General features: G+C 39.8%; 1 protein-coding gene across 1 annotated transcript in view; it reads right to left on the minus strand.

Moving 5' to 3' along the window:
- The window catches only part of LOC142652536 (uncharacterized), a 371082-nt gene that overhangs the window by 172804 nt on the left and 172999 nt on the right, over positions 1 to 25279 (minus strand). Inside the window, exons 15-18 of the mRNA XM_075828181.1 lie at positions 15294 to 15461; positions 10482 to 10649; positions 6357 to 6524; positions 3057 to 3191 (exon numbers count right to left, since the gene is read on the minus strand). Of these exons, the coding sequence (XP_075684296.1) occupies positions 3057 to 3191; positions 6357 to 6524; positions 10482 to 10649; positions 15294 to 15461 (639 nt within the window). The remainder of the gene's footprint in view (positions 1 to 3056; positions 3192 to 6356; positions 6525 to 10481; positions 10650 to 15293; positions 15462 to 25279) is intronic.

Here is a 25279-nt window from a genome sequence, read left to right on the forward strand (position 1 = left end):
CTTGTTTACGCGTTTATCTGCTTATGATTGCCCTGTTTACACATATGAACGCTCGTCTGCCCGATCATTGGCCCATGTAAAAATGTCTTAAAGCGGAGCCAATTTAGTTAACATAATTCTAGTAATCAGTAGTCATGGAGAAAAATGACTAGGGTAGAAAGGCAATAAAGTAATCAGGTTTAGGCCAGTTACATAACACAAGAGAAAGCATACTCTGTCAAATTTAGCAGTCAAGAGAACAATAGAAACTTTAATTAGATCCATTCCAGTTGAATTTACAGTTCAGGAACTGGACTGTGATGGACCCATCAGAAAGTCAGCAGTGATCGAGTTCATTACATCAGGCATTCCAGAAGTAAAGAAATAAAAGGAAGCTTAGAGGAAGGACAATAGTTTTACGGAAAGAATGGCTAAGGAGAAGATTTTTTGACAATTGTGGTAAATCGAGAATGCTTAAAAGAGGAAGGGAAAACACTAGATGAAATACATTTTAGTCAAATTAAGAATAACAGCTAATGAAAACGAACAAAGAGCGAGGGAACAGGATCCAATAGTAACACGAACATAGAAAGTAATAGAGGAAATACAAGAGGACTTATAACCTGACCGAGGGACATTGCTGCTGGGAGAATATGATACAATCTCTGACAAATGTTATCAGTGTTGTCTACAAGCATGGAAGCAAGGTCTTGTGCATTGAGATCAGTAGTAGGTGTCTGTATTTAATATCTGCCCTTCTGGAAGAACCAGTAAAATAAAAGCTATTGGGGTTCTCCGGGACAATAACAATGATGGCATATCCTTTCCTGGTTTGTGCTGATCGGCAGAGGTCCCGTAGATCGAACCCCCTCCCATCAAACATTGATGGCCTATTAACGCTATAGTCCCAGAAAACCCTTTCAAAATATTACCATACATAAAATGTCTCAATACACACTACAAATATATACTATATGTTATATATAGCACAGATGTAATATACTTTGCTGCTCCTACTGTAAAACTAACACAAAGAACATCCTCCTCCTCCATTACTCCTTATTCCTTTACAAGCTTCGTAGATAAACGAGCAGTAGCCGTCCGTGATCATTCACGTCTACTACAAAATACAGGCTCACACATATAGCTAGTGTATAAAGGACTATACTGGACTATAAAGGAAGTCACTTAGAGGAACTATATTATCGGTATTAACCCACCACCATAGGTCTGATGGATCCAATTATGTTTTTACATTTAGCACTTTAAGGCCAAATGCACACGATGCGTAAGATGCGGATTTGCCGCACATATTTTCCTGTGGCAAATCTGCTGCGTAATACAGAACCAGCAAAGTAAATGAGAACCCAAGTAATCTCCTCTACACGTTTCAGAATTTTTCCGCACATAAATTGACCTGCGGTGCGTATTTTAAAATCTGCAGCATGTCAATTCATCTTGCGTTTCCGCTTGCGAAATGTATCTGACAAGTTTTATTTAAAAAAACACACCAAAATCCGCAGCAAAAAACCGCACCTATTCCTGAATCAAAATGTAAAAACTGTATCTAAAATGCTTAAAAAAAAACGCACTATTAGGTGCGGATATTACCTGTTGAATAACCTGCGGTTTTGACGTGAATTTTCTGCACCAAATTACGCAACGTGCGCTTAAATGCATATTTGTGGAGATCTGTCAATGACTTGCGGGTTTTATTGTTTTTTTAACACCTTAATATGCCCTGATCATTAAGACATGCAGTTATAAAGTATCCATATGTTAATCAGACTGCATGAATATGCCTCCATCTTTTTAAAGCATCAGGAATTTACTAGTCACAAAGCTAGGCTGGCTTGAACTTAAATTCAGGCCATTTATTGAGCCAGGCATTGAAACTCAAATCAAATACCTTAAGCAATTGGATATTTTGCAGTTATCTTGAAGACCAATCCTTTTGTAGTTTCCATAATGAAAATCAGAAAAGCAATAAGAATGATTCAGGCATCACTGGTAATGTAGAGTCATGCCCCATGCACACCACTGTAGTTTTTATCCGCAATTACGGATAATCTGCGGACCCATTCATTTCTATAGGCCACGGACACCTTTCCATATATTTACGGAGATGTGTCTGGGCCATGGAAATGATTCACAAAATAAAGAACATGTCCTATTCTTGTTTGCAATTGTGGCACGGACTCGCCCATAGAGGGGCACATGCAAAATTGCAGACGGCTACGGATGTAAATAGCTGTCCGTTTGCGGAAGCGTTGCTATGCAACGGCAGGGGATTCCCCAAGAAAACGGCGGCTGAGCGTTCATGTGACCTTTTCAAGGGGGTGGGTCATGTTGGTAACATCACCGTATTTGCAGACCGCGTGCCAGATATGTGGCTGACTTCCAAATGACTACGGATCCGTATTTGCGGTCAGTAAAAAACACTATTGGTCGTGTGCATGGGGCTCAGGGAGTAGTTTTCTATTTTTCCAAATATGAACACGGGTCTCATCTCACTAATTACTAGTATGCTTTTGGTTAGTAATGACAAGTGCGTGGAGAAGGTAAATTTTAAGAAATAATAAAGTCCGTCTTTTTATACAATTAAAAGTGTTGTTCTGTGTTTCCTTACAATATTACGATTCTCTGAGGACTGAAAACTTTGCTTATTAAGTCATGAAAACATGGCATGGTCCAAAATCACAGGAGGTCCGGAGTTAAAAGCAAAGTGTCTTGACTTTACAAAAAAGTTATTATAACGAGTCATTAAGGTCTCAGTATCAGCTCAAAAGGTAATGACGAAACACGCTTGCCCCCTTGAACATCTTGTGTTACTTAACCCCTTCAAGACCATGAGTGGTAACTCTAGAAGGGAACAATACATCTTTGAAGCCACGGGAGAGAAATTGAATCCTAATAGTTTCAGTCAAGAGGAATATTCAAGCAAACTCCCAAACTTTTCTTGCAACCTTTGTAGCTCCTACTTAGATAACAGATGGAGCCTCTCCTAATCAAGCAGAAAAGTCCACTACAAAAACTTTGATACAATGACTGTAAACATTTGTCTCACATAGAGTTACCTCCTCTCTGGTACTTTTACTCTGAAGCTTCAACATTTCGGCTTTGGATTTTTGCCGTAACTTGCCAGAAAGTTCTTCCTTTAGTTTGTGTCGTTCAGCGCCGAGACTGGTGTTTTCTTTTGTCTTCACCTTCAGCTAGAAACAAAATAAAACACTGTTAAAGGGGTTATCCGACGTCTACACCAAATACCTCTAACATTGATCTACACTGTATTTATATTGTTCTCAACACAAAAAGAGAATGCAAAAGTTTGTACCATTAGATCGTTATCTCAGCTTACATGCTGTGTTACTTCTTGGTTCTAGGCGGGACCTGAAGTTTTTTTAGTCCTTATCCTACATGTCCCATGATGCTTTTCATTACTCTTCTCAAAGTTATCTCCACCCCCAAGAAATCCCTCTATTTTGGCGTCGCTGTAGAAGAGGCTGATGAGCGCTCATCCTCTAAGCAGAAGCTGTAACTAAGAGCTCCTGATCTTAGAGAAGCCTGCTGAATACAGCTGGGGTCGGAAAACATTCGGACCCCAGCTGTTTAACCCTTTGATCGCCGCGGTACGTGACTTGATCAAAGTCAGCCCTGGGGACCTAGAAAGGACCCCAGGGCTGTCTGTTCAGTAAGCCTGCTGTTCAGGCACACCATGTGCTGCCCTAACAGCAGCCTGTGTCATAGTGACACAGTGTAATGTATTAGCATACAGGAGTATGCTAATACATTATAAGTAAAAAATAAAGCTATAAATAAAGTTATCCCTTAATGGAAATCAAAAAAAAGTAACAAAATAAACTATATATTTTATTGCCCCTACACTAAATAAAAACAAAAAACCTACACATATTAGGTATCTAAATGACCGTAATAACCAGAAGAATTAATCTGACTGGTTATTTAGCAGGAAACGTGAACGGGATAAAAAATAAACAAGAAAAACCATGCAGAGATTCTCTTTTTCCTCACGCCGTAAAAATATTTTTTTTCTACCTCCAAACTGTGAAAAAAACAATACACTTTCTCCTGCATAAAACAAAGCCTCATACAGCCATGTCAGTGAAAAAATAAAAAAGTTATGGCTGTTGAAATACAGAGAGGTAAAAACTGAAAAATTTAGCTTTTCAGGCCCGGTCTTTAAGGGGTTAAGGACCAGGCTTATTTTGGCCTTAATTCTTTTTGTCCTTTATTCATCTTTGCATTCCAAGAGTTATAACTTTTTTATTTTTCTGTCAAAATAGCCGTATGAGTGCTTGTTTTTTTATTAACTTTCATTAACATATTTTTGGGGAGGTAATTGAAAAAAACAGCTATCCCATCATTGTTTTTCGTGTTTTAAATTTACACTGTTCACTTTGCAGCATAAATAACGTGTTACCTTTATTCTATGGGTCAATACAATTTCGGCGATACCACATATGTATAGGTTTTTTAAGTTTTCACAATAGAAAACCTTTTAAAACAAAAATAATAAATTTTTGCATCACCACATTCCAATAGCTGTAACTTTATTATTTTTCCATCGATGTAGCCATATGAGCGCTTGTTTCTTGAGGGACAAGGTGTAGTTTTCATCGCTACTATTTTGGGGAGCATAGGTCTTATTGATTAACTTTTATTATATTTTTGTTGGGGGGAATGAAAAGCGATTTTGCCATTGTTTTTTGTGGGTTTTTTTGTATGGCGTTTACCATGCGGTTAAATTAATGTGTTAAATTAATTTTTTGTGTCGTTACGATAGCAGCGATACCATATGCGTGTATTTTTCAAGCTTTTTTTTACACTTTTATTGAATAAAAACACTTCTTATGGGAAAAATGGTTTTATTTTATTTTTACTGTTAGACTTTTTTTTTTTTTTTTTTATAAATAATTAAATTATTTTTTTTTCTTTTTAAGTCCCACTCGAGTACTTCACCATGCGATCTTTTGATTGCAGATATAATGCTATGGTATACTTAGTATATCAAAGCATTATTGCCTGTTAGTGTAAAACTGACAGGCAATTAATTAGGCCATGCCTCTGGCATGGCCTAGTAGGCATATAGCCAGGGCAGGCCTGCGGGCCTTTGTTAGGCCCCAGCTGCTATGGCAATCTGTGGGCGGCCGGCAATCGTGGGTCACCGATTGGTGACAGAGAGAGCCCCCACCTGTCATAACATTTAAATGCTGCGGTTGCTCTTAACAGCGGAATTTAAGGGGTTAAAGGCTGTCAGTCACAGCCGGGCTCCCGCAGTAATCGTGTGAGCACAGCTTCAGTGCCCAGGCAAGCAACATCACGTACATGCACGTCCGAATATGGGAAGGTAACCCTTCCAATGATGCGAATGTACGTGAAAATGCGGGAAGGAGGAATTTTTGTTGCCAAAATTAAACCAATTTCACAAAATTGCACAAGGATGTATCTAACATTGCCACAAGTAACCCATCTACAATATACGACTGGTATGACATTTGTGAGCTGCCTACAATATTGATAGCTTAGGCCTCAAGTATTAAGGCTTTGCGTTGTACATAGCTGTAATGGGGCACCCATAGTGGCCCGAGTTCCTACTGTACATCCCTATGCCTCTGAATTCATATGGCGGCAGATTATCAGGTACAAAAAATGGTGGTATACTCCATTGCATGCAATATTATGGAGCTATTCTAGCATTGTATCTAAGGGATAATAGCTCCAATATGGCAACAGATGGAGCACCATATAGCGGCCCACAGAGCCCATATGGATCCACACTAGACGCAGGGGAGTCGGAGTGCTGCCATGCAGGCTCCTGCACATGGCAATACATTGTATTACAGTCGGAGCCTGAGATGAGATCCAGTGATGATAAAAATTTTGTGGTGTTGCCTTATGATAGAAGGTTGAGAATGGCAGAGATAAATTGTATGGATCGACAGATGCAAATTAGATACTGATAATACAATTCAGAATTCTTAAGGCAAGAAAAGACTAGAGTCAAAATCCACCGGATCCTGCATTCCTCCTGTGCCTTTGAGCAGCAGCCATTACTACCTGCCTCTCTTCTACGCTGTCTCGTGATTGCGGTATGTGTAGATGACAATGAGACAGAAAAGCATAGGGCTGCCAGGCGAGAGGGGAGACTTGGGAGAACACAGGTGTAGAAGAACAGCTCTCCCCATGCTTACATGTTATAACACTTGTTTTAAATTGAAGCACATTCTCACAGTATGTAACTTTTATTGTTCCTCTATCCAAACATAAGACAAAAATGAAACCCATTGTACCAAAATTATGTCCGGGATTGTAACATCAAAACAAAGTCAGATGAAAGATGAATACAGCGGTGTTACCTGTTCGACTGTCTGTTTGTGATTTGCTTGTAATAAAGTTATTTCCAGTTTCAAATCACAAATGTTCCGCTCAGCAGACTCCAGACTTTTTGTACATTTTCTGCAGTGTCTCTTTGACTGTTCCAAATCTTCTTGCAGTTTCGCTATCGTTTCCTCATAAAATTCAGCCTTGAACATAAAAAATGTGCAGTTTGATGAAGACCTTTAAAGAAACCTTTTTTATAGCATTTAGGAGATTATTTAAAGATCACCATGTGATTGCGGTCAAAAGCAACCGCTCGCTACTTTGAGCCCTTTTTACAGCCCAGAGCTGCTTTTTAACTGTGATCGAGATCTTTAAACAATTCTCTTAAGTTTTCCTATTCTGATGACGGGGGCACACATAAAGTAGCAGCCAATGCCTGACCTACGTGTGAAGATACAGTTGTAAGGAGTTCCTCGCCAAATGTGTGAATGCAATTTTTCTTCGTTCCTTTTATCAGAGAAAAGAGCCTGTACAAATAATAAAAGGCACGGGTTTTGTAATCCTCCAGTCATCTAACCTCCCCACAGGGGCAAACAGAAGCAACGTGCAGTTCCATGGTGTCAGGAGCCACAACCAGAGGATTAAAACAAGCCTTATTACTGTACAAGCTCCGATACTCTGTTAAATTACTTATGTGAACAATTCAGATTTCAATACCAATTTTACCTACTGCTCAATGCACCTACAACAAGGGGGGGTTTAATAAAGCTGGGACACAGATTACTTTTAGGAAAACTGTGTTCATATTCCATCTCTGCATTCTATACATAATAATTTCCACTGAGATATTTCACACTGAATTATAATAAAATTGCGTCCAAAATACAATCAGCTCCAATATGAAGGATTATTCTGTCACCTGAATATATTATTTTTCCCCAAAGATTTACTCTAGAAATGGTAAATTTTTCAGATTTTGACTTAAAACTATAAGCTCTTACGATCAAAGCAAAAACATTTAGACTTTAGTAATACTTATCGGTTAATTTTTTTTTTTATATTACAGACCTCTGACTGGTCTACAATGACCCCTGATATTTGTCTGTTTATTGCTTGGACCCTGGAAGCTTCTTATTTGCAAGAATGGAAATGCCAAGAGAAAGAGAATATAAAAACCCTGAAATTGCTAGAATAATGGCTGAGTATGCACACCGGAAAAGGACAGCTTTTGATTGTGCATTACATTGAGTGACCTGCCAGGCTGATAGGGAAGACCGCTGTAAGCAAAATATTAGTCTAGTGGAATAATTCAACAAAGAATAACGATGGATGATATAAAAATGTATTATAAAAGGTAAAGAAAAACATTTTTTATTCTATTTTATAGAATTAAGAGTCCATACATGCAATTTAAGTCTGCAAATAATTGTGATGAAAATTCAAAAGGAAACTGGCACAAAGAAATAGCAGCACTCTGTATATATTTATATACAGTCATGGACAACATTTTTGGTACCCCTCCGTTAAAGACAGAAAAACCTGTCAATGGTTACTGAAATAACTTGAAACTGACTAAAGTAATAAAAGTTTAATTTACTGAAAATTAACTAATGTAAATCAGACATTGCTTTTGAATTGTGGTTCAACAGAAATTTTAAAAAAACTTACTAATGAAACTGGCCTGGACAAACATGATGGTACCCTTAGCAAATATTTTGACCATAGGGACATGTAAAACTAAGGTGTATCCTGTAATTAGCACCACGTGTGTCTTCACACTTGTAATCAGTCAGTTTGCCTATTTAAAGGATGAAAAGTCGTCACTGTGCTGTTTGGTATCATGGTGGGTACCACACTGACCATGGACCAAAGAAAGATAAGGAGAGAGTTATCTCAGGAGATTAGAAAGGAAATTATAGACAAACATATTAAAGGTAAAGGCTATGACCATCTCCAAACAGCTTGATGTTCCTGTTACTACAGTTGCACATAGTATTCAGAAGTTTAAGGTCTATGTGACTGTAGCCATCCTCCCTGGACGTGGCCGTAAGAGGGAAATTGATGACCAATTGAAGAGACAAATAATACGAATGGTAACCAAAGAGCGCAGAACAACTTCCAAAGAGATTAGAGGTGTACTCCAAGGTCAAGGTTCATCAGTGTCAGATCGCACCATACGTCGGTATCTTTGCCAAAGTGGACTTAATAACAGACGACCGAGGAGAAAACCTGTTGAAAGCAAATCATAATAAAGCGAGACTGGGGATTGCCAAAATGCATATTGACAAGCCATAAAGCTTCTGAAAGAATGTCTTTTGGACAGATGAGACAAAACCAGAGCTTTTTGGCAAGTCACATCAGCCCTATGTTCACAGATGCAAAAATGAAGCATACAAAGAAAAGAACATTGTACCTACTGCGAAACATGAAGGAGGCTCGGTTATGTTTGGGGGCTGCTTTGCTGCATCTAGCAAAGGGTGTCTTGAATCTGTGCAGGGTAAAATGAAATCTGAAGACTATCAAGGCATTCTGGAGCGAAATGGGCTGCCCAGTGTCAGAGAGCTTGGTCTCAGTGGTAGGTCATGGGTTCTCCAACAGGATAATGGCCCAAAACACACAGCTAAAAACATCCAAGAACGGCGAAGAGAAAACCGTTGGACTATTGTGAAGTGGCCTTCTATGAGCCCTGAATCCTATTGAACATCTGTGGAAGGAGCTGAAACCTGCAGTCTGGAGAAGGCACCTTCATACCTGAGAGCTGGAGCAGTATCCTCACGAGGAGTGGCCAAAATACCTGTGGACAGGTGCAGAAGTCTCATTGAGAGTTACAGAAATTGTTTGTTTGCAGAGATTGCCTCAAAAGGTTGTGCAACAAAATATTAAGTTAAGGGCACCATCATTTTTGTCCGGGCCAGTTTCATTCGTTTTTTTTCTTCCTGTTGAACCACAATTCAAAGGCAATATCTGATTTACATTAGTTGATTTTCAGTAAATCTAAATTGATTATTACTTTTGTCAGTTTCAAGTTATTTCAGTGACCATTGGGGGTTTTCCTTTCTTTAACGGAAGGGTACCAACGATTTTGTCCACGACTGTATATATCTATGTTTAAGGCAGAGAAATAGGAGACCAATTTCAAGAGAAAATAGCCGCTGAATCCAGGCGTTTTTGGAGCTGATTTTGAGGCGTTTTTTGTAATTTCAATGGAAAATCAGCTTGTAAAACGATTCAAGAAGTATTTTTATGAGGCTTTTTTAAATTCACCAGCGGTAAAAATATGCCTCACATGAACTAAACAGTGTATTTTCCATTGAAATCACTGGAAACTCTTTGCATACATAATTGAAGTGTATTTTGGAGCGTTTTTTTTTATGCTCCGAAATATGCATGAAAATAAAGCTGATACCCTAAATAAAGCATACCCTAAAGCTGATTCCTAACTACACAAAGTTAATTTTGTAGGCCTAGGCCAAAGAAAGAGCTGAGTCTCCTGTTGTACAGGCATAATTTTTAGTGTACAGACGGTTGCCTTGTCAAGGCAGATGGGCTCACACAATATGATCAAAATGTGTGCTTAGATTCTGACATTTAAGGTAAAGAGATGTGTCCACCTTCACCTTTGCTTGAATTTGGTAAAGGACTCAAATTTCTCATGAAACTAATTCAATACAGTATTGCGACAAGCTTGTAAAACCCTTGACAGACTGCAACTCTCTCCAAAACCACTGGGTGGTTAAACATAGGCACATATGGCATAGACATCTCGTGACGGAGTATCGCAAAATCATATGTTGAGATAAGAGAAAAGGTATGGAAGGACACATCCATAGTAAATATAGCAGTATTGCATGTTTAAAATAATGTAAAAATGTAGTGTTTGCATGTATCTTAGCATGGGGTGTCCCGACTCAGATGTGGGGGAAAAAAAGGGTCGGGCATGTTAGGTTTCAACATGCCCAACCCTGTGTACTAACAGGAGATAAGTTGCCACCAAAGGTGTATGGCAGTGGCTTATTCCCCTCCACCCCTTTGAGTATACATGCTCTTGGCCAAGCGTGCATGTGTATGGGAGGGTCCAGAAGAGTAGATGTCGGCCATACATGCCTTTGGACGACAGCTGTCTAAGTTGTATGGCCAGATGGAAAGAAAGGAAACAATACCTGTGTTATGTAATGTTTAATCTGTTTCTGTGCCGTAGAAAGATTCAGAAGGAGGATTTTCATCTGTGCTTCAGCTTCTAGTAGATCACTTTGTGTAGAACTACCTTTCTCCTGTAACTGGTGGATTATATTCTCCAATTTTATCAGTCGGTTTTCTTGTTCTTTTATCTTAAAGATATAATGGGATATGTAAACTTTTTTTTCTTGAGGCTCGGGTGAAAACATGAAATATGTTCGTAGTAACCAATTCCTCTTTAGCACCATAGTTCACAATGAAACCTGGAAGCCATGCAACCAAATTACACAGCTGTAAACTAAATACAAAAATGTTATAGAATTTTGTCTTGAAAACTCACATAAATGTGTGTGACATACATAATTATAATATATTAATGTTAAATATGTGCCTTAAAAGGGGTTGGGCCTTGCTTTTATGCACTTAACAAAACCTTCTATCATTATAATATTTATATTCTGATACAGATCTCCAAATCTGCGCAGCACAAAAGTTACAATTCTGGTTGTCTGCAGGCACCCCTAGGGGGAGCTCAGGAGCTTACCGCATACAATACTGGTTTGAAATCTCCATAAATTTGAATAATTGATTTAAGTATTTTTTCTACTCAACTCAGCCCCACTGAAATAAATAGTGTTTACAAAGTGCGAGAGAAATCAAGAAACAAACATTTCTGGGTGCATTATAAGGTTCTATAGCACCTTTATTATTTGAAGCCACAGTGGTTTTCTCTTTGTGTTACCTTATGATATTTCTCAGTAGCATCTCAGAACTAAAAGTAGAAAATCCCTTTAGGGCCTAGTTCACACAGAGTTTTTTGCAGGTGGAAAAATCATTTTGAGGCAGATTTTGATCTGCCTGCGCTCTCTTTGCCGCATTTCTTGCAGCGTTTTTCAGCCACAACGTAAACCGCTTTTTCTGCCTCCCATTGATGTGAATGGGAGGTCAGAGGCTGAAACACCTGAAAAAAGGGCATGACACTTCTTTCTCCTGCAAACTTTTTTTCCGCTCATGGGAACAAAAACGCTTCTGCCTCCCTCTGAAATCCATGGGGGGCGTTTTCGGCCATTTTTTTGCGCGGTTTCAGCGTCAAAAAACGCATAAAACAACTCAGTGTCAACTATGCCTAATAGTAGAAGTGATTTCCCTAAGGCTCTGTTCACACAGGGCGTATACGCTGCCTAATAGCATGCAGTGTATTCGCCCTGTGCACCGCAGGGTATTCCGGGCGAAAAAGTGTATCAAACTGTGGTGCAGTTTTTCGCCCCGAATGTCCACTGCAGAAAACTGCAGCACTTACCATCCTGCTAGCATGCCGGCCTCCTGGGATGACATCTCATCCCAGGAGCCCGCTGCTGTCTGTGATTGGCTGCAGTGGTCACATGGGATGAAATGTCATCCCAGGAGGCCGCGCTGGAGGGAGGGACACAGACTTCTGGGTAAATATGATTTTTTTTTCTGAATTACGTTTTTGGCGGTGGGATCGATGCGAACCTGATGGAAAAAACGAACGCAACAACTGCTATTTGTTGAGGGTTTTACCTCCCCATTGAATTCAATGGGGAAAACCGCAACAAATAAGCAACGTTTACGCAGATACAATTGACATGCTGCGGAATAAAATTCTGCACCGCAGGTCAAGTTCTGAGCGTTTTTTCTGCTCAGTATTTACACAGCGTGTGGATGAGATTTGTTTTATCTCATCCACTTTGCTGCCACTGTACTTGCTGCAGATTTCCCACAACAAATTCCGTTGCGGAAAAACTGCAGTATTTACACCCTAAGAAACTGAATCTTTCCATGGACCACATGTTGTACGTAGGCTCACAATTTTCTTACAAAGACCAGAAATACCTTGTGGAACACTGAAGTGAAAAGAATGGAGGTGCAATTGTGTTTGATCAACTATGTGTCATTATAAAGTGGTGAGAGAATGTAGGAAGTAATCACACACCGTTTCAATTTGAACAAACATTGCAATATCTAGGGAGATGACATGTTTTATTTTCACACTGCCTTTAAAAGTAATGAAATTAGGAGACTTACTCAAACACACCTGAGGAAAATAACTCTCCGCTCCTGACATGGCCAGAAATATTAGCGACATAAAACGGCTTATTCCAGTCAGCTGTTTAAACGAGTGAGCTCACAGCTGCAGTTCTAAGGCTGCGATTATTAAAAAATAATTGTATATTAAGCCTGGATTAAAAAGTGCCCTATAAACACACATTTTGATTTACAGCAAAGGAAGCCACAAAATTCCATGTGCCGTTATAAAATTCTTGCTGAGGCACATTATTCAAGTTCATTAACAGTCGTGGATTGTGCCGTCTCTTTGTGCCATGTTTCACTATATTTTTATTTGGGAAAGGTAAAAGAAATAAAATAAATACATGCTATAGATAGTCCTAGCAAACTCCGGCAGCTGCTTTGTGCGATATCGCTGACACAATGTCATGTAAGCATCAATAGTTCTAGTGCTCATTTTCTAGTTCTCCATATAGCTAATGCTTAAAATGCTGCAAGCAATCTTGACATGGATCCAGATTAGTGGTAAGAAACCTTGGTAAGGTGAAGATCTAATGTAATAATACAGAAGGTTCCTCAGATCTCACATCTGGGACCCTCACGTACTGGGAGTATGGGAGTCCCCTGACCCCCATTTGCCAATGCAACTAGACCTCCAGCTGCATTAACTTCAATGGCTAGGTGGCCACACTTACCGTTTGCTTGACTCTTGCCGTAGATTTCACAGACTTTAACTGAGAGAGTCATGCACAAGCATGGCCACCTTTTTCACTGAAGCTGGCTGCCAATTGCAAACAGGGCTCAGGAGACTGGTTTCCCTGGTAGTTGAGGGTCCCAGAGGTGAGACAGCCATCTACCAGGCATTTATTGCATATCCTGTGGATAAAATGGAACAATCCTTTAATAGTGGAATTTCAATTCCTGCCATTTTCTCCATCTTATATACAAATCTGCTACTGTACAAATGTATAAGATAAATCACTTTTAGTGTAAGGGATAAATTTCATGGATTTTTATTTTCTGGAGTCAGTTGTATAACGTTTAAGCTTTGAGTGTAAGCATTATACTGTTTTCGCCATAAATAGCTGTGTGTTGTAATGCACATAAAGTATGCCTGAAAAGAGTTAAAATAAAATGAATCCCTAAGTAGATGTGTATATGCCGTCAAACACACGAGTAAGAAGAAAATGGGGCTGTGTAAGCACAAGTAAGATCATACGTCCATCAGATGAAAAGGTCTCTCATGACTTTCTGCATAACATCCACTACTGTCGAGGCACTGACATGTGTTGAAGCCAGTGTATACAGTGTGCCGTCTATTCTCATTGTATATACTGAACAACAAACATGTGACAGTGATAGTTTTATAAAAAATACTGATAAAAGCAACTGAGCACAACATGTAGTGTTCCACATTTGCATTATACGCTGCTTTCAACAATTCAGTCAGAAGGTGCTGTTCTTGGGTACTGGATGAGCAGGAGACAACATTGGTTACTTTTACATCTCCACATGGAGTTTCTTCAATGAATCATTAAGGATTAGCATATGTAAGCAAATGTAATCCCTGATGTGCAAAACACTCTCTATAGGGTAGGCTTTTTTATTATTATTTCTACCTTGTGCCCACCACCCACAGTAGTGCCAGGAACAGTCCTGGCAATTAGAAATATTGTGTGCGTAGCTTTTTCAAGTTTGAAACTTTTGGGGTCATTCTGTTTCCCTTTACTAAGCAATGTGAAGGAGGATGGTTATCTTAACCAAGATGTCTCCAAACTTGTGGAACACTTCGTGAACAGTTAATCATCTTTGCCATTTAAACCTAGGGGCTGGTATCCACTTTAACAGGGGGCCCCATTGATGCCCACCTCAATCCTACAATGGAAACAAGTCCTGGCTGTGAACACCTGAGGCTAGCATCAACTCTTTGGGGGCAATACTCTTTCATGCATTAATATCTAGATAGCCGGCAGACATACAGATACCTAGTTGCATTCTAACTTAAAATAAAAGTTTGGAATTATTTGTCTTTTGAGAGAATTTATTTTTATCAATTCCATTTTTATCCATTACCGTTAAATTGATTAATCTATCCATTCTATTCATCCCTTTACATTCATCACACAATCCCCCAACTGCAGCAATGCTAAAGCCATCCTATGCCATTACATTTCCTCTGTCATGCTTGACAGAGAGCATCAAACACTGATTTAGTATCCCTATGGTGCTGTAGGTTCGGTTCAGTAGAACCACAGGGGGTCCGTTTGTTACATCCAGAATACAGACTGATAAACATGGTAAAGGTCAAGAACAGATACGGCCCCCGGGTAATTATTGTAAGTTTGCTGAAATGTACATTCTGCGTAACGTACATTCTGCATGATATTAACGTATTAATCTTACGTAAAATGCGTTTTGGGTCACCCAGAATGTTGAATACTAATGAAATTGCGTTCGGAGAGGTGTGCCTTTCTTTACTTGCTAAGTTTTTTTATGTTATTTAATTTATTGATATTTTTACTATAGAGACTCAGATTAGCAGAAATACATGATCCCTGCTGTCCTAATATACAGACTATTGATAACAGTGATCTGGACCGTTCCCGTTGATCTATACACAGAGACATGCAAAGAAGATGCAGATCGTGTCTTCTTTGAATTTCCCCTCTGCTTACGTCATGGGGTTTCCTAGCAGCCGCTCAGATGCAGAAGCGTGCCATAAAAACAAACAAATAAATAACCAATATAAATATACTGTAGCCAATTACCAGCTGAATGTCGCTCTTCTTTCCGGACTTCAAATTTTCAACTTCACTTTCCATGTCTGTTGCCTGTTTCTTTAGCTTCTCTATCAGATTTTGACCATCTTGATGATGAAGATGGCCCTGGTTTAGCTCTTCACGTAAACCTTTCACTAATTTTTCATAATTGTCAACCTAAAAGATAATGCAAGGACTGATAACAAAGAATTCTTGAAAACTGTAATACATTGAAACACAAAGGGGGAAATGTATTAAAACTGGCGTTTCATATGTCAGTCCTAATAGAATATGATTGGAGTAACATGCGACAAACTTATTAAGAGGCGACCACCTCTTAATAAATGTGTCACATCTATGAGCCAGCCGTGTGCCACAATTGCGGTATAAAGAGCGCAGCTCTGTACCATCCGTTCCCCCCGCCCATAGGCCATAAAATAAACATACCCACAACACTGCTCTTCTCCCCTACGGATCCTATTAGCATGCTGCGTGGTTCATTCAACGTCCTGACACTGATAAGCATCAGGGCATTATATGCGACACTGCCCAGCGTCAGTACATTGTATGAGCCATGTCGTGCTAAGGGGACCCGGAGGGAAGAAGAGGAGCGGTGAGATGAGAATTCATTTTTTTTATTTAATTTTTAATTTAATTAACCGATGGGGAGGATAGCCCAGCATCGACCTCTACCTTGCTACGCCAAACAGTGTGAATTTCTGATGTAAATTATAAAAAATTTGTGGGGATGCTGTGGTCCCGCACCCTTCTGCGAAGCCATGCCCCCTTTCCACAAAAGTGGCGAGGGCGGCGTTTAAAGGCTTCTAGTCAAATTGCGACTTTTAGGCCCTTTTGTAACCTTTCTACGCCAGAAAACTGTCATAGAAAGGTTGATAAATTACCCTTGAAAGTAACCCTCAGAAATAGCTTTTCATTGTGAAATGATTAAACAGGTTATCTCGTGAGGAGTACCCCATATCTAAATGCGGGCATGCTGGTGATTTGCTAATGTTTGCAGTCTGGCAGCTGAATCTTAAACCCTCTCAGCAAACAAAGAATTGGACATTATTTGAATGGGGATGAGCTGCAATACCGCAAACATCCAATGCATAGGATAAAAGAAAAAAAAAGAAAAATCACTGTGGATGTTTACTGTAGGGCAGCCAGAATTTTTTTGTCTAACCCGCATTTTTTGAGTGCTTTCTGTCCCTTTCCATAATTTCTGTAAATGTTCTCCTAGTTTTAGTATGTTCTTCTATACGGTGCATCAGGAAAAGTCTGTGGAGTGCTGTAACCAATCAGATGGCTTCACCCTGCTGCTTCTTCTCTCACAGCATGAGTTTGACAGATTAAAGCATCAACCCCCTTCTCCATCCTCCCTCCCCCCAAGAAAAAAATAGAATACCCATGTAATGTGAACAATAGGTGGACTAAGTACCCTAAACAATAAAAGCTGTGGGTGGAATGCAGCTAAGAATGGAAAAGTATATATTTAGTGAATGGTGACAATTTAGTGGAATTATAATATAGCATTGGTACCATACTGCCAGACTCGTGCTCCCTCGGTTAAACTTTGTTATACTAGACTTTAGAGTGTTAGCTTTTGTTTTGTTTAGAGACTATTATTTCCCTGTTCTCTGGTTCATAAAACCACATAAGCATGGCAAACCACTGCATATGTAGTCAGCGCTATATCACATTTATAAGAAGAGCAGCTGTCCGGAAAAGACGCCTAGATGCAACGCAGCTCTATGCCTGTGTAGTTATAGGCAAATTATTTCTAATTGTATCGCCTATAAGTGAAGTATACTTGTAATTATCTTCTTCCTACAGCTGTATGAAAATCAATAACCATAAGCCTTCCAATGAAACACACACTGCACGCTTCTGCAGGCTCCTAATGAATGCAAATAGTGTGACCTTTCCTTGACAAGCCTGAATATTGTTTCATACTTTTGCCATTAAACTTGCTGTTATCAGCAATTCACATTACAAACAGGGGAAAAAAGCTGTAGAGGAAGAAAAATCTAACTAAAAAAATAGAAGAATTAAAGAAAAAAAATCATGACAAAGGGAAGTGGGAATCTAAAATCGTACAAAACAGGTGCCTGAACTTTCTGCATCTGAAAGTATTTATCTGGATGATGAGCTTCTCCGTTGCATAATGAATTTCTTTTATTCACGTAGCTTTTTGTCTGAAGAGGCTCTCAAATCATCATGTAGATGCAGTTCTGCATAATTTTTATATAAATATTAGAGAAACACTTTGGTAATTGGTTTCCATCGAAATTCACAGTCATTTTTTCTCAAGAGTGGCGTTCTTTAAAAACAAAGGTTAATTGAAGATTGGCTTTAGTTAAACCCCTCTGCTGGTGATACACATAGCTTTTGTTAAGGGATAAATAGGTTGATGATGCAGGTATAAACTTTTACTCAAGGGACATGGACAATTAACCACTATTATAGCCCTCCTGTGCTTCTACTATCTTCTTAACTACTTTTAACGGCGCTTAAAAGCACTCTCCTCCCAAGGGTGACTAATATATTGACTCCATGCACTCCCTCAAAAGGGCTTAAAACATATTTATAAACAAAAAGCAGTAGCTGGGTGACCTTATTTATGTTGTGAATTGTTTTTAAGTTCTTAGAAAGCTATTGGAAATGTGAAAAATTGAGGTTTTCATTCTGGGTTTCTCATCTACCTAAAGGAACATGCATATATGTCTCTACTGTAATTGTCTTTCCTTTATATTTTATAAGAACAAAAAACTCAACCAAAACCGGGTATATATGTAGACCGATTAGCCATAATAATAAAACCACTGACAGGTGAAGTGAATAACACTGACTATCTTGTTACAATGGCACCTGTCAAGGGTTGGATACATTAGACAGCAAATTAACAGTCAGTTCTTGAAGTTGATGTGTTGGAAGCAGGAAAAATTGGCAACCGTAAGGTTTTGAGCGACTTTGACAAGGGCCAAATTGTGATATCCAGGTCTTGTGGGGTGTTCCCAGTATGTAGTGGTTGGCACTAGGGCTTGGCAATTTTGCCAAAAAATTAAATCTAGATTTTTTTTTTCAACCCTTTGTCCGATTTTCGATTTGAATCTCGATTTTGTTAAATAAACTAAAAAAAAAAAACACCAAAAAAAAACCCAAGACACAAGTCTTGCTGGTGGGGATGTGCTGCTAGTAACAGCGAGTCGCATGGTGAGTGGGGAAGATCCTGTTGGCTAGAGGGGCACCGTCATGTACAGTGAGGCACCTGGAGCGTGGAGATGTGCCATTAGGGGCCTCAAGGCACTATGTTGGCAGGGAGATGTCTGGCACGTAGGGAGGCATTACCAGGGCTGCAAGGCACATGGAGGGTGGAAAGGCACCTGGAGGGTGGGTGAGCTACATCAGGGGTAGCGAGGTGACTATAGGGATGATGAGACAGCAGCAGAGGCACCTGTAGGTGAAGGATGAAAAAATATGGAGGAAGACTGCCATTTAAATGCTATGTAAACCTGTGAAAGGCATTTATATTTTTATTTTGTTTAACTAAAAAGGCCAGTCAGTTTGATTAGTGCAACTTAATAATTAGTTGTTTTTTTTTTAAATAGTTGTACTTTTTGAGATACAGCTGCTCTGTATTCTTTATACAGAGCAGCTGTATCCAGTGACGGGTTCAGTAAAAGCAGGTTGACATGCAGGATCCACCTATAATCTATGACATCTAAATAATGAATTTATATGTGATACATTACAAGTGGATCCTGTGCGTCAGAGACACTGAACTTGTCAGGTCCACGGGACTGACGGATTCAGATCTTAGCGAACGATACAGCTGCTCTGTATACAGAATACAAAGCAGCTATATCTCAAAAAGTTAAAATATTCTTTAAAAAATGTAATTAGAAAGTTGCATTAATCAAACTTAATGAACTTTTTATTTAAAAAAAATAAATGCCTTTCATAGGTGTACATAGCCTTCGTGCTAACCTGAGGCTAACGTATGCTGGTAGCAGGAACAGCAAAGTATTAGGAGGTGAGGTGTAACAGGGATACAGTGAGCGTATTTTAGCTAACCTGGGGCTCTAAATAACTCATATAGCCACTCAAAGACTATAAAAAGGCTGAAATAATTGGCCATGCCTCCCATTCCCTTATATACATAATTAGCCAACCTGCCCTCTCCAACCCTGCCCACAAATCTCAGTTTACATACCCCCCCATGCCCTCGGCTGGCAGCCTATGACTTCATTAGCTGCCAGACATTAGAAGAGTAATAGCTGCAGTACTGACATGCCGTGCCAGTACTGCAGAGCACTACGGTCAGGAAGCCACAGGAGGTGGAAGGAAACAGCATTGTTACACGCTGTACGCTGTCTCCTTTTTCTTCACTCACAAGTAAACGTCGGAAGAGAGCGACGCGGCGGCAGGGGAGTGACAAGATGGCGGGGCGGAGCTTAGTTTTGTAGCTCGGCCCGATGGTGCCATTATTAAATCGATTCAACAATTCTGTCTAAACACAGAATCGTCTGAGTCCTCAAAGGCGAATTAATCAAATTAATTCGAATAATCGCGCAGCTCTAGTTGGCACCTACCAAAAGTGGCGCCCAAGGCTCATTGATGTACGTGGGGAGAAAAGGCTAGCCCATCTGGTCTGGTTCCACAGAAGAGATATTCTAGCACAAACTGCTGAAAAAGTTAATGCTGGCTACAATAGAAAAATGGCAGAACACAGTGCAGACTAGTCCACCGAAGTACCCATGCTTACCTGTCTACTGCCAAAAGAACCTACAATGGACACTCGAGCATCAGAACTTAACCATTGAGCAATGGAAGAAGGGGGCCTGGTTTGCGCAATCACGCTTTCTTTTACATCATATAGACGGCCGGGTGCGTGTGCGACACTTACCTGGGGAAAAGATGGCACCAGGATGCGCTATGGAAATAAGGCAAGCCGGTGGCTGCAGTGTGATGATGTGGGTAATGGTTTTCTGGGAAATCTTGGGTCCTAGCCTTCATGTGGATTTTACTTTGAGATGTACAACCTATCTAAACATTGTTGCGGACCAAGTACACCACTTCATGGCAATGGCTAATAACATTAGCCTTTTTCAGCAGGATAATGCGCCCTGCCACACTGAAAAAAAATTGTTCAGGAATGGTTTCAGAAACACGACAGAGTTCAAGGTCTTGGCCTCAAAATTCCCAGGTCTCAATCGAATTAAGCATCTGTGGGATGTGTTGGAAAAAGAAGTCTGATCCATGTAGGTCCCCCCCCCCCCCCCATAGCAACTGACAGGACTTAAAAGATCTGCTGCAAACATCTTGGTCCCAGATACCACAAAGCACTTTCAGAAATCTTGTGGAACTCATGTCTCAAAAGGTCAGAAATATTTTGGCGTTACAAGAGGGACTTCCACAAAATTAGGCAGATGCTTTTAATGTTATGGCTGATTGGTGTATAATAGTGCATATTAGTCCCTATTGTTCATTTTGCAGGCAACCAAAGTAATGAATGGAATGGGTGGACTGCAGTAAAACTGGGGTGATTTATTTAGAAAAACAGAAAGCTAAAGAGGCTCTGTCACCAGATTATAAATGCCCTATCTCCTACATAATCTGATCGGCGCTGTAATGTAGATAACAACAGTGGTAATTTTTGAGAAAGTTATGAGCAATTTTAGATTTATGCTAATTAGTTTCTTAATAATTAGTTTCTTAATAGACAACTGGGAGTGTTTTTACTTTTTACGAACTGGGTATTGTACAGAGGAGTGTATGAGGCTGACCAATCAGTGACCAATCAGCGTCATACACTTCACATTGTTCCAGCCCAGCTTCTTTCACTGCACAATCACGCTGTAAACTGGAACGATGAGAAGTGTATGACGCTGATTGGTCACTGATTGGTCAGCGTCACACACTCCTCTTTACCACGCCCAGTTGGTAAAAAGTAAAAACACGCCCAGTTGTCTATTAAGAAACTAATTAGCATAAATCGAAAATTGCTCATAACTTGCTCAAAAATGATTGTTTTTCAAAATAGAACTCATTGCTGTTATCTACATTACAGCGCCGATGAGATTATGTAGGAGATAGGGCACTTATAATCTGGTGACAAAGCCTCTTTAAAGGCTATGTACACCTTTAAAATAGACCTTATTATTATTAAAAAATATATATTTTTACATTTTAAGATACTGCTGCTATGTATTCTGTATACAGAGCAGCAGTATCTAGCACTGAAACCTGTATCCGTGAGGTCAGCGGAACTGACGGGTTCAGTGACAGCGGGTCCTGCGTGTCTCTGACATGCAGGATTGAGCTGTTACCGATCACTTCTAAGTTTGTAACTTAAATGTGATTGATAACAAGTGGAACCTGTGTGTCAGAGACACGCAGGACCCGCTGACACTGAGCTTGTCAGTGCTGCTGACCTGACTGATTCAGGTCTCAGTGCACGATACAGCTGCTCTGTATACAGGATAGAAAGAAGCTGTATCTCAAAAAGTAAAACCAATTAAAAAAAAAAAGAATTTAGAAAGTTGCAGAAAACACACTGATAGACATATATATATATATATATATATATATATATATATATAAAAAAGGTGTACATAGCCTAATTACTATGTATAAATATGTTAAAACCGGTGGGGGACCAAGCTAGTGTTATCAGGGGAACAGTGAAAGTTTGGGAAGGTAAGGCCACCACTGCCTTATAGTTTGTATAAATGGCTGTCCACATATGTGTCTATATGTATAATCAGTACCTGCATTCTTGAAAAGATGTACCTTGAGTGCCACACGCGCTGTATGCAAATGAGGTCCTTGAAGTAATGGAGGTGAAGGTGCAGTGCACCAAAGAAGCGAGGGTAAGTAAACCCAGCTTTACTGCACAGCCTGTCAGAAGAGAACGTCAGGGATGTCAATCAAGTCAGAATGGGCGTTATTAGGGAATGGCCACTATGACTGTTCATCCAAGCGGCTCCACCTCTATGACTCTGAGAACATTATTTGCAGTATGTGCGACGTTCAAAATACATATTTTCAACAATGCAGGTAATGATTATACATATAGGGACATGTGTAGACAGCTATTTATACACACTATAAGGCACTGGTGGAGGTTTGGGGCCTAAGTCCTCCTGACAACTTCCCTCAAAATGTTTTTATTTTTTTACAACTGGCTGAACCTGTGCATTTTGCTGCCGACCCATGGGTAATCTGCAGCAAAATTTGCAACAATTTATATTTGTTGGAGCTTTCCACTTTCCATTGTACTCGATGGGGAAAATCTGCAACAAATCTGTGCACTTTCCACAGCAGAAATTCACGTGCTGTGGATTGAAAAATCTGCACCGCAGCGCAATTTTCACGCATACATTTTCTGCAGCGTGTGGATGAGATTTGTTAAAATCTCATACACTTTGCTGCTACTGTTTTCCGCTGCGAATTTTTCACCTGCAAATCAAGACGGAGAATCCGCAGAAATTCTGCTATATGTGCACTTCGCCTAACTGTTACCTGTGCGTATCCACTATGTCTAGAGGAAAGAAGGTTTCTATATGATCCTAAGAGGAGTAAGAGCAGTAAAGGCCCTATTACACTGGCCGATTTTGGCCGCTGCAGCGATAGCCGATCAATGAGACAGCTCCTGTCACAAGGAGCTACGTATGGGGACGAGCGCTCGTTACTCCGAATGCTCGTCCCCATACATTATTATCATGTCAACAGCGCGTCTCCCTGTTTACACAGAGATGTCCTGCCGACAACCATAATCTTTTACTTTTTTTTAAACGATACAATCAGCAGATGAACCAGCATTTGCTCGTTTATCTGCTGATCGCTGCCCTGAACAAGCGTTCTATGAACGATCGTTTGCCCGATAATTGCCCAGTGTAAAACCCCCTTAACACTATGGAATTCTCTGCATTAGAGTGTTGTAATCGGTTGATCCACTGAAAGATTTCAAAAGGGGTCTGGATGTCTATAGATGGGTTATTGATCCAGAGATTTATTCTGATTTATTCTGTCATATTTAGAGTCAGGAAGGAATTGTTTCCTCTAAGTTGAGGAAAATTGGTTTCTTCCCCCAGTTGGGTTGTTTTGCCTTCTGCTGGAGCAACACTGCAGGAGAACAGGTTAAACTGAATGGACTTATGTCTTTTTCCAAAATTTGGAGTTAAGTTACTGCTAGGTGTTGTCTAGATTTATTTAACACAAGCAATGTTAACCCCTTCCTAACATCTGACATACTATTACGTCATGGTAAGCAAGTATTTCCCACAAACTGATGTAATAGTATGTCAGAGTGATGGCTCAAGCACAGAAGCTAAGCCTGCACCATCACTTGCGGGTTTTGACTGTATTATACAGCCGAAATCCCACTTTAATAGACATAAACGGTGGTTAAATAAATGGAGCTTCCTCTGCCACCCCATTAGCACCCCTGCAACGGGATTGCGGGGTGCAGATGGGTTGCTATGATAGCAGGGGGCCTAACAATGGCCACCATGTGTGCGATCATAGGTACATTGATTCGTTTTTCAATGACAGGCATAATACCCAGCAATACATAAGTACTGAAGTAATATGTAAGCGATCAAATGATTGCATGGTCAAGTCCCCAAGTAGGACTAAAAATAAAAGTTAAAAAAAACGTCACTAAAGATTTTATAAAAATAAAAAGTTAACACCCCAAAAAAATACTTTATTCCCATGCAAATTCTTGTATTATCCAAAAATAATAAAAAAAAAATGAAAAACAATACAAAATTGGCATAACCACCTATACAATAAAATGAACATAGATTCTATTTTGCATACTAAACACCATTAATTAAATAGAAACCAATGCTAGAATTGCTTTTTTTTTTGTTAATACCGATGAAAACGAAGTCCATCCCTCACACAGCTCCGTCCGCGTAAAAATATAAATGTTATTGGTTTTTGAATGCTGCAAAAATAGAGAGTAGACAAACCTAAAAAAAACTATATATATTTGGTATCACCGTAATCATAATGGCCGACAGAATAAAGTTATCATGCCATTTATATTGTACAGAATACTTTCTCCAGGGTAATATGTTTTTGGGTTTTTTTTCCCACTCCTCTCACTAGTACATGATGGGGTTTAAAGCTATTTCTTGTAATGTGAGAGGACTGGGAAAGAACATAAAAGCGTATTTCAGTATTGGATGAGGTAGAAAAAGAAAAGCCCAACGTCATTTGCCTTCAAGAGAAACATTTAACTCCTTAGTGACCACCAATACGCCTTTTCACGGCGGTCATTAAGGCCTTAGGCCTTAGGCTAGGCCATCGCCATTTCACGGCGGCCCAATCTAAATCCTGCACGTCTGTCCCGTGCATGCTGGAGCCGGGGCTCGGCTGTCTGATGACAGCCGGGCTCCTGCTCCAATGGCCGCGATCGAAGTTTACATTGAATGCGGCCGTTTAACCCGTTAAATGCTGTGGTCAATAGTGACCGTGGCTTTAACTTGTTTACAGAAGGAGGGAGATCCCTCTCTCACCCGTTGGCGGCCCGCAAATGCAATTGCGGGCCTCCGATGGGGTGCCATAGCAGCCGGGGGCCTGATAAAAGCCCCCAGGTATGCCCTAGGCATATGCCTATTAGGACGTGGCAGAGGCACGTCATAATAGATTGCCTGACAGTTTTACACTGACTGGCAATAATGCTTTGGTATACAAAGTATACCAAAGCATTATAGCAGCGATCTAAAGATCGCATAGTAAAGTCCCCTAGTAGGACTATGACCGTTATGAGTCTCAAACAATAAAGTTAATATGCAAGGTGAAGATCGTAAAAAATTGCGAAATTGCTATTTTTTTGCATTGCCCCCCAAAAAGTCACAATAAAAGTTAATCAATTAGTCCCATGTACCTCAAAACAGTACTAATAAAAACTAAGTCTCATCCCGCAAAAAAACAAGCCCACATAACACTACATAGACATAAAAAAAAAAAAATGTACGGCT

The sequence above is a fragment of the Rhinoderma darwinii genome, chromosome 5 (assembly GCF_050947455.1).
Source record: "Rhinoderma darwinii isolate aRhiDar2 chromosome 5, aRhiDar2.hap1, whole genome shotgun sequence".
NCBI lineage: Eukaryota > Metazoa > Chordata > Amphibia > Anura > Rhinodermatidae > Rhinoderma > Rhinoderma darwinii.